The sequence below is a fragment of the Bufo bufo genome, chromosome 5, assembly GCF_905171765.1.
Source record: "Bufo bufo chromosome 5, aBufBuf1.1, whole genome shotgun sequence".
Taxonomy (NCBI): Eukaryota; Metazoa; Chordata; class Amphibia; order Anura; family Bufonidae; genus Bufo; species Bufo bufo.
This window is the reverse complement of record NC_053393.1, coordinates 463797467-463811800: the sequence shown is the minus strand read 5'-3', so window position 1 is coordinate 463811800 and position 14334 is coordinate 463797467. Positions and strand designations below refer to the sequence as shown.

The window sequence follows — 14334 nt, the reverse complement described above, 5'->3', positions numbered from 1 at the left end:
AACAAGTCAATTAACCAGTTCAGGACCGGGGCATTTACCCCACTTCCTGACCAGGTGCATTGCTCGTTTTTAGTACATGCATCTTTGAAAGTCATAACCTTTTTTTACCGTTCGGTTATGTAAATAATTATTGTGCCTTTTTTGCATGAATGATCTGTGCTGCTTGCATTTACCTCAAGTGAAGGTAAGTGACTTTCTCGACAGTTATTTAAAGGAAATGTGTCACCAAAAATTGTATCTGCAAGTTAAAACCAGATAGTGACACATATCCTTTTTTATTTATTGCAGATTTTTTTATTCTATTTTCTGACCATAATTATGGGGGCGGTCATCTTGCCCGAGCTGTTCTTAACAGCCATTAGAAAGCATTGAGAAAACTGCTTTATGGCAGTCACAATCGTCTGGAGGGGACCTCATTGACTTCTATGGGAGAGTTTTGATTGGTAATTTTACAAGCAGCGAGTAGATATGTTTTGACAAACACCTATTGTGAATGGTGGATTCTGTCTTATCTATACACAGAGCTGATATCATTACAGCCAGGATTAGAATGACATATAAGCAGATATCTGCAGTAAAGTGAAGTGGTACCTATTATTAGGCATAGAAGCCAGTGCGAAAACTGCTATATTTTATGGGTTTTGTTTGAATATAGATATTGACATGGAGAATTTTAAATATTATAAAAAAATATATTTTAAACACAAAAACATTTAAACAATAGGTCATTATCTGATGACACCTCCCCTTTAACTGACTTGCTCAAAAGTTTTTGGAAAACATGATTTGTTGGACTGATTGTTTTTATTGTTGTGTACTAATAAAGTGTGACTCTGACCTGTATTATCACCTGCTCCAGTAGTGTATACACCCTTACGAAGTTCCTATAGTGCCTACTGTAAGGGCGCATAATCTGCTTTCTTCTATGGACGAACATGATAAGCAACTAGTCTCAACCCTCCAGCTCAGAGCATGCAAAGGGGAAAACTGCTCTGTTCACATTGTTTCTAATTCTGTCAGTTGTCTTTGACAGCAGGAGCAGCGTATGCCACAATGCTATTCTCGTCATCACCAAAAATACCGCAAACCCATCAATGAGAATCTTCAGGTTTAGGGCTCATGCACACGAACGTATATTTTTTCTGTCCATTCCGTCTTTTTATTTTTTGTGGCCTGTATGCGGAACCATTCACTTCAACTGGTCTGCAAAAACAGGGTAAAGGAGTCCGTGTGCATTCCGTTTCCGCATGTGCCCATGGACATTCCCAAAAAAAGACAAAACATAACCTATTCTTGTCCGTTAAATACATACATTTGTGTGCATAAGCCCTTAATTTGGGATCCATTTGAAAATAATTCTGCCATATTGGTCATGGCTCTGATGACACTAACAGAAGCAGAGCCCAATTCACATTGTACTAATTAAAATAGACAAGGAAAGATTTTATAGCGTAAAATAGTTTCATTGTTTTGGACAAACAGATTACAAAAAAATAATTATTTGAAGCCACATAATGCATCAACAACCGACTATTATTAACACAAATGTCACATACACTTGTTTTAATAATGTTTCTGTGAGTCTTTTTTCCAAACAACTGACTTCAATAGGAAAATGGGATTTTTTTTTTTACAACCGGCATATATTAAAATGAGATCAGTGATGTGTGATCTCGGCCAAACCTCGATCTCATAACTTCTGCTCCTTCTCCACTCTCACAGCATGCAGTGTCACAGGCACAATGAGAGGGAGAAACTGCAGCTTCATATCCCTCCATCCTATCATTTACGGTTTAAAACAAGATAAAATGTTTGATTACTGAAGATGTTTTAAAGGGGTTGTCCGGTTTCCAATATTGATGACCTGTTCTAAAGATAGGTCATCAATTCCAGATTGGCAGGGCTCCAACTCCTGGCGCCTGCGCCGATCAGCTATTTGAAGAGACTGCAGCGATTGTATGAGCGCCGCTTTCTCTTTAATGTTAACTTGCTTGTCGTTGACAGTGCAGTGGTGAGCAGTGTAATTACAGCTCCTCCGGCCCAGGGACAGAGGAGCTTTTATTACACTGCTCACGCTGCAATGCCGATAGCGAGCAGGTAAACAGTGAAGAGAATGCAGTGTTCAAAAGAGCTCATAAGAGCTGTGGTCTCTTCAAACAGCTGAATGGCAGGGGTGCTGGGAGTCAGACCCCCGCCAATCTGATATTGATGACCTATGCTGAGGACAGGTCATCAATATTGGAAACCGGACAACCCCTTTAACATTTTAGGCAAATAAGACATACAGGATGTTACAAGGTGAGTTAGATGTCACCTTCCCTTAGAGACAATCTGTCACACGGTCTTGACCTATAATTCATGGTTGGCTGACAAGACACAGATTTAAAGGGGTTGTGTTGCCAGTAAAATCCTCAAGATAGGTCATCAATATCTGATTGGTGAGGGTCCGCGTCCTGGCACCCCCCGACAATCAGATGTTTGAAGAGGAGGCCATGCTCGTACGAGCACTGCTTCCACTTCAACATTACACAGTGCGTTGTCTCACTTGCAGTGGCAACGCAGTGTAATTACACTGTGCCTCTGAGACTTCAGAGATGACAGGCAGTGTAATCTTGAAGAAGTAGTGCTCGTATAAGCACCTCCTCTACAAACACCTGATTGGAGGAGGTGCCCAGAATCAGACCCCCAACGATCAGATATTGATGACCTATCCAGAAGCTAGGTCATCAATATTACTGGTTGCACAACCTCTTTAATTACAGATGTAATTATTTCAGAAATTACTTTCAGGATAAGTCCAAACATGACTGAAAAGACAGTGGAAAAATCTGCTGTGATTTTTGCTGAGTTTTTGCAGCAAAAACCTCAACAAAAATACCCATGTATTACAAGGCGGTTTTGCCGCAGAAAAGTCAGTGGACATCAGTCTCTTCATTCCAAAGGGTGAAATCTACTTGGGAGATCTGCAGCATAAATTGGCATACTGCAGGTTTCAAATCCGCACCGCAAGTCAATTTTTGCAGCATTTTTTTATGCAACGAGTGGATGGGATTTCACAAAATATCTTCCATTTTACTGGTATTGTACAACGCTGCACATTTGCTGCATGAAAATTGATGACAGTAAATCCGCAGTTGTTCAGTCACATGTGAACCCAGCCTCACCCTCCCGAAGAAAGTTGACAAACAGTCCATGTTCTGCAATGAAACATCTCTGGACTCCTAAACTCAGAGAAAAAAGTACAGCAGGACTCCAAAGCTTCAATAGCATTCAGAGCTAATAATAATGTAGTAATAATAATAATAATTACATCTTTGATATTTGAGTTATATGTTGAATTCAGGATTTGGGGAGAGAGTGCCTTAGTCTGTGTGAGGAGATTTATAGGCCAACCATGCTCCTCTGGAATTCTGGGAAGAAAAGAATGCAAATGAGCTCTTAAAGGGGTTGTCCGGGTTCAGAGCTGAACCCGGACATACCCATAATTTCACCCAGGCAGCAACCCTGAAGTTAGCATCAGAGCATAAGATGCTAGATTGCGCAGGGCAAGGGCTCTTTTGTTTACAATAACACATTGCAGGGTGGAGGCGTCCGCACGGCAGTGTGTTCGGTGACGTCACCAGCTCTGATGGGCGTGCTTTAGCTCTGCCCTAGCCGTTTTACAGGCAGCCCCATGGAGAGCCCGGTACGTCACCGGAACTCCAGAAAATGCCTTTGCCCTGCGCAATTTAGCGCAGGGCAAAGGAGAGCATCGGAGCATAAACTGCTCCGATGCTCAAGTCAGGGGGGCTGCATGTGTGAAAATGGAGGTATGTCCGGGTTCAGCTCTGAACCCGGACAACCCCTTTAACAAGCTCTGCCACTAATACCACCAGATGTAAGGCAGCTATCCTATAAGTCAATGTTCAACCCTTTAACCGGTAGGATACCAGCGCCGTACATGTACGGGCCGGTAAATTGGGACAGAAATTTCAGCACAGTACAGCTGTTTTCACCGATGCCGGACCATACTGCCGCAGTGCCACAGTCAGCACTGAACAAATCTTTTTTTTAAATATGGAAAAAAAAGAAAAGTAAACATATAAGGTATCGCCATGTCCGTATCAACCGGCTCTATAAAAAAAATAAAAATAACATGATCCACCCCGTCAGGTGAACGCCATTAAAAAAAAAAAAAAAAAACATTGTCAAAAAAGCCATTTTCTGGTCACTTTGACTCAAAAATTGTAATACCAGGTGATCAAAAATTCTTATTTACCCCAAAATGGTACCAATCAAACCGTCATCTCATCCAGCAAATAAAGAGCCCTTCTTCCATGCCATGTGCCCCCACAGCAGTTTACCACCACATATGGGGTGTTGCCGTATTAAGGAGAAAATGGGTAACAAATTATGGGGTGCTTTTTATCCTGTTACCCCTTGTGAAAATGAAAAATTTGGGGCTAAAGCAAAATTTTATTGGAAGAAACAAAACTTTTCATTTTTACAGCCAAGTGTTTCCAAATTCCGTAAAACGCTTAGGGGGGTCAAAGTCCTCAGTACCCCACTTAATATATTCTTTAAGGGGTGTAGTTTCCAAAATGGGGTCACTTTTTGAGGGTTTCCACTTAAGGGTACGTCAGGGTCTCTTCAAATACAAAATGGTGCCTAAAAACCATTCTAGTAAAATCTGCCTCCAAAATCCATATGGCGCTCCTTTCCTTCTGACCATTGCCACGTTCCCAGAGAGCAGTTTACCGCCACATATGGGGTATTTATGTAAACTGCAGAATTAGAGTAATATATATTAAGGTTTATTTTGCTGTTAACCCTTGCTGTGTTGCAAGAAAAAAATTGATTAACATAAAAATCTAACAAAATAGTGAAATTTTGAAATTTCACCTCCATTTTCCTTTAATTCTTGTGGAACACCTTAAGGGTTAACAAAGTTTGTAACATAAGTTTTGAATAATTTGAGGGGTGTAGTTTCTAAAATTAGGTAATTTATTGGTGGTTTAATATGAAAAATAGCTTCTAAAATTCTAAGCCTTCTAATGTCCTAAAAAAATAAAATGACATTTACAAAATTATGCCAACATAAAGCAGACATATAGGGAATGTTGAATGATAACCATTGTATGAGTCATTACTATCTGTCTTAAAAGTAGAGAAATTCAAATTTAGAAAATTGTGAATTTTTCCCAATTTTTGGTAAATTTTGGATTATTTTATAAATAAAGGTGAAATATATCGACTCAAATTGACCACTGTCATGAAGTACAATGTGTCACTAGAAAACAGTCTCAGAATGGCTTGGATAAGTAAAAGCGTTTCAAAGTTATTACCACATAAATTGACACGTCAGATTTGCAAAAATCGGCCTGGGATTTAGGGTGAAAAGTGGCCCGGTATTGAAAGGGTTAAATAGGCCTTGAGACATGACGGATAATAAATAAGACAGCAACTCATCTGCAGACAGCTGTTTCGGGTGATTGCCCCTCATCAGTGCAGAGCAGAGAGTACTGGCTTAACAGGTGGAGAGACCTAAGACAGGATTTGGTGGTTACTATCTCTCCTTGGAGACTTATAGGATAGCTGCCTTAAATCTGGTGGCATTAGCGGCAGAGCTTGTAAAGAGCTCATTTGCATCCCTTTCTTCTATATTGAATTCAATTACAGTGAAATAACGGTGAGTTAGCTAAAATCATACAGTCGTGCCAAAAATACCCAGAAATGCAGGAACTGCTCACCTGTCAACGACAAATCTGAGAAGATGCTCTTTAAACATCCAGCTCCACTTTCGTATGATCACAAGCATGCTCATTTTAAAAGGCTTTAAATCCAGCCTGAACCAACTTTCAAAGACCTTGGTATCTTCAGATGAAAACATCTGAGTATAAAGGTTTTCATAGATGTCAATCTAGAATAAGAAGAAAATTATTTTTAAAATTCTTTAATTTTCATATTACCTGATGTAGGAGTGAGACAGACATTTAGTCTTGCTTCTTACCTGCTCTTTAAACTGATCTATGGAGGGTGGATTTTCTGGAACCCCATCATCAACATGAGCCTCAATTTCTTCTGATGTTAACACATGACCATATAGAAGAAATTGTCTCATGAACTCTGACCTGTCGTCCGTCCACAGGTGTGAATAGGAATCGTATGTGCCTCTGAAATCCAAGACTTTGCCAATAACAACTGTTATCTTGTCCATAATTCCTTGTCGGACACCTGAGAGGTCACTCATCTCATCCAGGTCGTTCTGCGACACAGACCAGAGCAGAAACATTTTTAACATTTATCATTGTTAGCATTTTAATTTTTTTAACAATGCTGAATTAAAATTTGTATTTTATGGAGATATGTCAGATAAAGTTGTGACGTCCATGCCACATTAGATGTTGGTAAGACCGGCTGACCATCTAATGTGTAGAGTGGCCTTGCAACTCTTCTTGATGTGGAAGACTGGAGAGAAGGATTGCGATAGGGACGAGCCGGCTTGGGGCTGGTCACCGTTGCAGCCTACTATTGGCAGCTCCCCCGTCGTTGACTGGTTTTGTTTCGAGAGACAGGGAGATGCAGCGGCAGCCGTGCAGGGATCAGTAGTGACGCGGCTGCTGGGGAGCAGGTAAGTATAATCCGTACAAGGGGCCCTGGCATTGGGGGGGGGGGGATATTTTAGATATCGGATAACCCTTTTAAGGCTAACTAAGTAACACACTCGAAGTAAAGCACTGTAGGTTGAGGCAGTTAGCAGACAATCCATAACCCTGGCTATGGTGCATGGTGGACAAGAAGAACCCAATGCCATGTGTTACATGTGTTCTCAAAAAGAAAGACTGGCAAAAATCTTGTAAGTAAAGAGATGGAAAAAAAAGAAAATGTTGCATTACTATACAGCAGAACTCCATTAAAAGGGTTGTTCATGTTTTTCCTGAGGATAGGTCATCAATATCAGATAGGCAGGGGTCCTCGTACGACAGCCGCCTTCTATTCTCTGTTTACCTGTTCGCCGTTGCAACTGCCGTGGCGAGCAGTGTAACTGCAACTACGGCGTCCAATTCACTTTTATGGGATGGCTCCCGTCTGTTCAAGTGAATAGGACAGAGCCGTCCCATAGAAGTGAATGGGGACGGCATAGTTGTAATTACACCTGCTCACGGACGCAAGCAGGTCAACAAAGAAGAGAAAGCAGCACTCGTACGAGCACTGCCTTCTTTTCAAACAGCTGATCGGTGAGGGTGCCAAGAGTCGGATCTCCACCAATCTAATATTGACGACCTATCCTGGGGATAGGTCATTATTATGACAAAAAAATCAGGTACCCCTATAATAAATGATGGGTCCCCTGGAAGTCTATCTACATGTGGATTTACCTGGTAATTGTCTTCACCAAAATGTTTGGCAATTCTTTTTACTTGTCCTGATATTTTAAAAATGTCACCAAGAAGCTCTTCCATGAGGTCATAGAGACCATCCCCATCTTCTTTCTGTAACGAGGGCTTAAATACAATTTCATGACCACTAAGACACATTTGTGCCTCAAATAGGGGAGCTGGCTTTAATCTATCATCTGTGTTGTCTACGAAGAACTCCAAAGAATGAAGAATAGTTTTATACAGTCCATCTGTCACAATGTCGTCCATGTACTCCATATAGATCTTCCATGCGTCTACATCTGGAACAGCCTTTAAGAGTTTCATATTCTCCTGTGGAAAAAATGAAACGACATGGAAGTAATAATAGTCATGGACAATTTCTCTCATATATTATGAACTTTAAAATTATATATAACCATTAATGGCCAAGCCTAAAAGGGCCTTAATAACCAGCTCAATTTTTGCGTATTGGCTTCTCTGCATTTCGACAGCCATAACTTTTTTACTTTTATCACTGACCTCGCTGTAGGAGATCATTTATGTGGGAGAAATGGTTTTATTTTTACAAAAATGTGTACCATGTAATTCATATTACATTTTTATATTAATATTGTAAATATAGGAAAAAAATATTTTAGATTGGAATTTTTGTTGATATTTAGGCCTATTGCACACGGACGTTTTTTTTTTCCCGTTTACTGGACGTTTTTTGCGTTCCGTATACGGTCCGTATACGGAACCATTCATTTCAATGGGTCCGCAAAAAAAACGGAATGTACTCCGTATGCATTCCGTTTCCGTATTTCCGTTTTTCCGTTCCGTTTTAACATAGAACATGTCCTATTATTGCCCGCAAATCACAGTCCGTGGCTCCATTCAAGTCAATGGGTCCGCAAAAAAACGGAACACATACGGATGCATCCGTATGTCTTCCGTTTCCGTTCCGTTTTTTGCTGAACCATCTATTGAAAATGTTATGCCCAGCCCAATTTTATCTATGTAATTACTGTATACTGTATATGCCATACGGAAAAACGGAACGGAAAAACGGAACAGAAACGGAAACACAACAGAAACAAAAAACGGAACAACGGATCCGTGAAAAACGGATCGCAAAACACTGAAAAAGCCATACGGTCGTGTGCAATAGGCCTTATACTGTTCACGTTTCACACTAAATACACATTTGCTGAATTAGTTCTTCAGGTTATTACGGTTGTGTAGATGCCTCATGATGATTTTGATCAGATGTGTAGATGCCTAATGATTTTAATTTTTTTTTATTAAAGTTGCTCAAACGTTTCCATTTTTTTGTTTTCATTTTTTACTCTCTGCCTTCCTGGAGCCATGACTTTTTTATTTTTCCATTCACATAGTTGTATGAGGCTTTTTTTTTTTTTTGCGGGACAAGTCTAATGGCACTATTTACTGTTGCACACAATGCAGTGGGAAGCTGGAAAAAATTCCAAATGGGTGGAATTAGAGGGGAAAAAATGCAATTGCCGTATAGTTATAGTTTTATGGGTTTTGTTTTTACTGCATTTCCTATGTGGTAAAACTGACTTGTGCTCTTCATTCTCCAGGTCAGTATGATTACAACTATACCACATTTAAATCGTTTTTATTGTATTTTAATACTGAAAAGAAATGAAAACTTTTTTTTTCTTCTTTGCATTGCCATATCCTGAACCCCATAACAATTATTCTGTCTACAGAGCTCTGTGGTTCATTTTTTGTGGGGTGATCTTTGCTTGACATTGCTACCATTTTGGGGTGTGTATGACTTTTTGATCACTTTTCATTCAATTTAGTTGGGGAAGCGAAGTGACAAAAAAATTGTTATTTTGATGATTTTCACAGTTACGCCATTCCCATTGGAGTCTATGAGAATTTCACTATGTTCCTATGGAGCCCTGCCTCAGATCCTTCACGGTGACTGCAGAGGATGAACAGCTCCCCCAACTGCCACAAGGGAGAGCCATTCCAGCCCCAGAAGTGCTGTGCTTCTGGGTTTTCGGCTCTCAGATGCTGTGGTCACATTTCAGCATGGCATCTGAAGGGTTATATGTCTGCAATCGGTATTATCGCTGACCGCAGACATTAGCCCCGAGTGTCTGCTGTTTAAAACAGCAGCCACCAGGCAGCTATGAGATATATAACATATAATACGGATATATAATAAATGTCTGAGTTGAGAATACTCCTTTAACTCTAAGGCTATGCAGGGAGTGTAAAACTCTGTAATAGAAAAATAGAGCTCAAAGTGCTGTTTAGCTATATTAATTTTGCACAGACTTTTGGACCTCGTGAAATTGTGCTAAAGGTTTGACTCTTTGGATAGGCTGATGTCATAATTACATATTAGCTGAAAGAGTGTATCTATGATAACTTAAAGGGTTTCTGTCACCCCGCAAAACTCATTTTTTTTTTTTTGGATAGTTAGATTCCTCATAGCGCGATATAGGAGAATATAATAGTCTTACTTACTTTCATGCGGCCGATTCTTTATAAAATGAACTTGTATAATATGTAAATGAGGGCTCTACCAGCAGGTAGGGCGTCTACTTGCTGGTAGCCGCAGCAGAAATCCGCCCCCTCGCCGTGTTGATTGACAGGGCCAACCGTGATCTCCTCCTCCGGCCGGCACTGTCAGTAATTCAAAAATCGCGCGCCTCGCGTCATTCGGCGCAGGCGCTCTGAGATGAGGAGGCTCGTATCCTCAGCACTCCCTCAGTGCGCCTGCGCCGATGACATCACCGAAAGAGAAGACGTCATCGGCGCAGGCGCACTGAGGGAGTGCTGAGGAGACGAGCCTCCTCATCTCAGAGCGCCTGCGCCGAATGACGCGAGGCGCGCGATTTTTGAATTACTGACAGGGCCGGCCGGAGGAGGAGATCACAGCTGGCCCTGTCAATCAACACGGCGAGGGGGCGGATTTCTGCAGCAGCTACCAGCAAGTAGACGCCCTACTTGCTGGTAGAGCCCTCATTTACATATTATAAAAGTTCGTTTTATAAAGAATCGGCCGCATGAAAGTAAGTAAGAGCATTATATTCTCCTATATCGCACTAGGAGGAATCTAACTATCCAAAAAAAAAAAAATGAGTTTTGCGGGGTGACAGAAACCCTTTAAAGGGAATCTGTCACCAGCGACCTCCCTATTACACTGTTTGCATAGTCACATAACTGTTGTTCACCTTATTAAAACACTGTTTTTCTTTTGTTGATTCGAGGCTTTATTCCAGAGTTTTTATACTTCTCCTAAACAGGCAAATGAAGCCTTTGGTGCAATGAGGGCATCACCATTACTCTTGTTGTACCCAAGCTCTGCCCTTTTTGTGGCCAGCCCCTCCCTTGATGCTTTGACAGGGCCAGACAGTTGCAAAGCAGCCATGGAGGGGCTGGCCACAGAAAGGGCAGAGCTTGGGTACAACAAAAGCAATGGTGACGCCCTCATGGCACCAAAGGCTTAACTTGCATATTAAGAAAACGTATCATAACATGGGAAACAAACCTTGGATCAATAACAGAAAAACACTGTTTTCAGGTGAACCACAGCTACAGTGCCTTGCAAAAGTATTTACCCCCTTGACTTCTTTCGTATTTCGGTACATTACAGCCTTAACCACTTAAGGACCACAGGTTTATACCCCCCTAAAGACCAGGCCCTTTTTTACAAATCGGCACTCCACAACTTTAGCGGTTTATTGCTCGGTCATGCAACTTACCACCCAAATGAATTTTACCTCCTTTTCTTCTCACTAATAGAGCTTTCATTTGGTGGTATTTCATTGCTGCTGACATTTTTACTTTTTTTGTTATTAATCGAAATTTAACGATTTTTTTGCAAAAAAATGACATTTTTCACTTTCAGTTGTAAAATTTTGCAAAAAAAACTACATCCATATATAAATTTTGCTCTAAATTTATTGTTCTACATGTCTTTGATTAAAAAAAAATGTTTGGGTAAAAAAAAAATGGTTCGGGTAAAAGTTATAGCGTTTACAAACTATGGTACAAAAATGTGAATTTCCGCTTTTTGAAGCAGCTCTGACTTTCTGAGCACCTGTCATGTTTCCTGAGGTTCTACAATGCCCAGACAGTACAAACACCCCACAAATGACCCCATTTCGGAAAGTAGACACCCTAAGGTATTCGCTGATGGGCATAGTGAGTTCATAGAACTTTTTATTTTTTGTCACAAGTTAGTGGAAAATGATGATTTTTTTTAAAAAATGACCTGTGAAATCCGAAAGGTGCTCTTTGGAATATGGGCCCCTTTGCCCACCTAGGCTGCAAAAAAGTGTCACACATGTGGTATCTCCGTATTCAGGAGAAGTTGGGGAATGTGTTTTGGGGTGTCATTTTACATATACCCATGCTGGGTGAGAGAAATATCTTGGCAAAAGACAACTTTGTATAAAAAAATGGTAAAAGTTGTCTTTTGCCAAGATATTTCTCTCACCCAGCATGGGAATATGTAAAATGACACCCCAAAACACATTCCCCAACTTCTCCTGAATACGGAGATACCACATGTGTGACACTTTTTTGCAGCCTAGGTGGGCAAAGGGGCCCATATTCCAAAGAGCACCTTTCAGATTTCACTGGTCATTTTTAACAGAATTTGATTTCAAACTCCTTACCACACATTTGGGCCCCTAGAATGCCAGGGCAGTATAACTACCCCACAAGTGACCCCATTTTGGAAAGAAGACACCCCAAGGTATTCGCTGATGGGCATAGTGAGTTCATGGAAGTTTTTATTTTTTGTCACAAGTTAGTGGAATATAAGACTTTGTAAGAAAAAATAAAATAAAAAAATCATCATTTTCCACTAACTTGTGACAAAAAATATAAAATTCTAGGAACTCGCTATGCCCCTCATGGAATACCTTGGGGTGTCTCCTTTCCAAAATGGGGTCACTTGTGGGGTAGTTATACTGCCCTGGCATTTTCCAGGGGCCCTAATGTGTGGTAAGTAGGTAAATGACCTGTGAAATCCGAAAGGTGCTCTTTGGAATATGGGCCCCTTTGCCCACCTAGGCTGCAAAAAAGTGTCACACATGTGGTATCGCCGTATTCAGGAGAAGTTGGGGAATGTGTTTTGGGGTGTCATTTTACATATACCCATGCTGGGTGAGAGAAATATCTTGGCAAAAGACAACTTTTCCCATTTTTTTATACAAAGTTGGCATTTGACCAAGATATTTCTCTCACCCAGCATGGGTATATGTAAAATGACACCCCAAAACACATTCCCCAACTTCTCCTGAGTACGGCGATACCAGATGTGTGACACTTTTTTTGCAGCCTAGATGCGCAAAGGTGCCCAAATTCCTTTTAGGAGGGCATTTTTAGACATTTGGATACCAGACTTCTTCTCACGCTTTGGGGCCCCTAGAATGCCAGGGCAGTATAAATACCCCACATGTGACCCCATTTTGGAAAGAAGACACCCCAAGGTATTCAATGAGGGGCATGGCGAGTTCATCAAATTTTTTTTTTTTTGGCACAAGTTAGCGGAAATTGATATTTTTTATTTTTTTCTCACAAAGTCTCCCTTTCCGCTAACTTGGGACAAAAATTTCAATCTTTCATGGACTCAATATGCCCCTCACGGAATACCTGGGGGTGTCTTCTTTCCGAAATGGGGTCACATGTGGGGTATTTATACTGCCCTGGCATTCTAGGGGCCCTAAAGTGTGAGAAGAAGTCTGGAATATAAATGTCTAAAAAATTTTACGCATTTGGATTCCGTGAGGGGTATGGTGAGTTCATGTGAGATTTAATTTTTTGACACAAGTTAGTGGAATATGAGACTTTGTAAGAAAAAAATAATAATTTCCGCTAACTTGGGCCAAAAAAATGTCTGAATGGAGCCTGACAGGGGGGTGATCAATGACAGGGGGGGTGATCAATGACAGGGGGGTGATCAATGACAGGGGGGTGATCAGGGAGTCTATATGGGGTGATCACCCCCCTGTCATTGATCACCCCCCTATAAGGCTCCATTCAGATGTCCGTATGTGTTTTGCGGATCCGATCCATGTATCCGTGGATCCGTAAAAATCATACGGACATCTGAATGCAGCCTGACAGGGGGGGGTGATCAATGACAGGGGCGGTGATCAATGACAGGGGGGTGATCAGGGAGTCTATATGGGGTGATCACCCCCCCTGGAAGGCTCCAGGGAGACGCCTGTATGTGTTTTGCGGATCCGATCCATCTATCAGTGGATCCGTAAAAATCATGCGGACGTCTGAATGGAGCTTTACAGGGGTGTGATCAATGACAGGGGGGTGATGAGGGAGTCTATATGGGGTGATCACCACAGTCATTGATCACGCCCCTGTAAGGCTCCATTCAGACGTCCGTATGCGTTTTGCGGATCCGATCCATCTATCAGTGGATCCGTAAAAATCATGCGGACGTCTGAATGGAGCTTTACAGGGGGGTGATCAATGACAGGGGGGTAATCAATGACAGGGGGGTGATGAGGGAGTCTATATGGGGTGATCACCACAGTCATTGATCACGCCCCTGTAAGGCTCCATTCAGACGTCCGTGTGCGTTTTGCGGATCCGATCCATCTATCAGTGGATCCGTAAAAATCATGCGGACGTCTGAATGGAGCTTTACAGGGGTGTGATCAATGACAGGGGGGTAATCAATGACAGGGGGGTGATCAGGGAGTCTATATGGGGTGATCACCACAGTCATTGATCACGCCCCTGTAAGGCTCCATTCAGACGTCCGTGTGCGTTTTGCGGATCCGATCCATCTATCAGTGGATCCGTAAAAATCATGCGGACGTCTGAATGGAGCTTTACAGGGGTGTGATCAATGACAGGGGGGTGATGAGGGAGTCTATATGGGGTGATCAACAGTCATTGATCACGCCCCTGTAAGGCTCCATTCAGACGTCCGTGTGCGTTTTGCGGATCCGATCCATCTATCAGTGGATCCGTA

General features: G+C 41.6%; 1 protein-coding gene across 1 annotated transcript in view; it reads right to left on the bottom strand.

Annotated features, from left to right (window-relative positions):
- DNAH11 (dynein axonemal heavy chain 11) overlaps positions 1 to 14334 on the bottom strand; it is a 303358-nt gene that overhangs the window by 237320 nt on the left and 51704 nt on the right. The window contains exons 16-18 of the mRNA XM_040433722.1: positions 7359 to 7691; positions 5990 to 6244; positions 5730 to 5899 (exon numbers count right to left, since the gene is read on the bottom strand). Coding sequence (XP_040289656.1) covers positions 5730 to 5899; positions 5990 to 6244; positions 7359 to 7691 — 758 coding nt within the window. The remainder of the gene's footprint in view (positions 1 to 5729; positions 5900 to 5989; positions 6245 to 7358; positions 7692 to 14334) is intronic.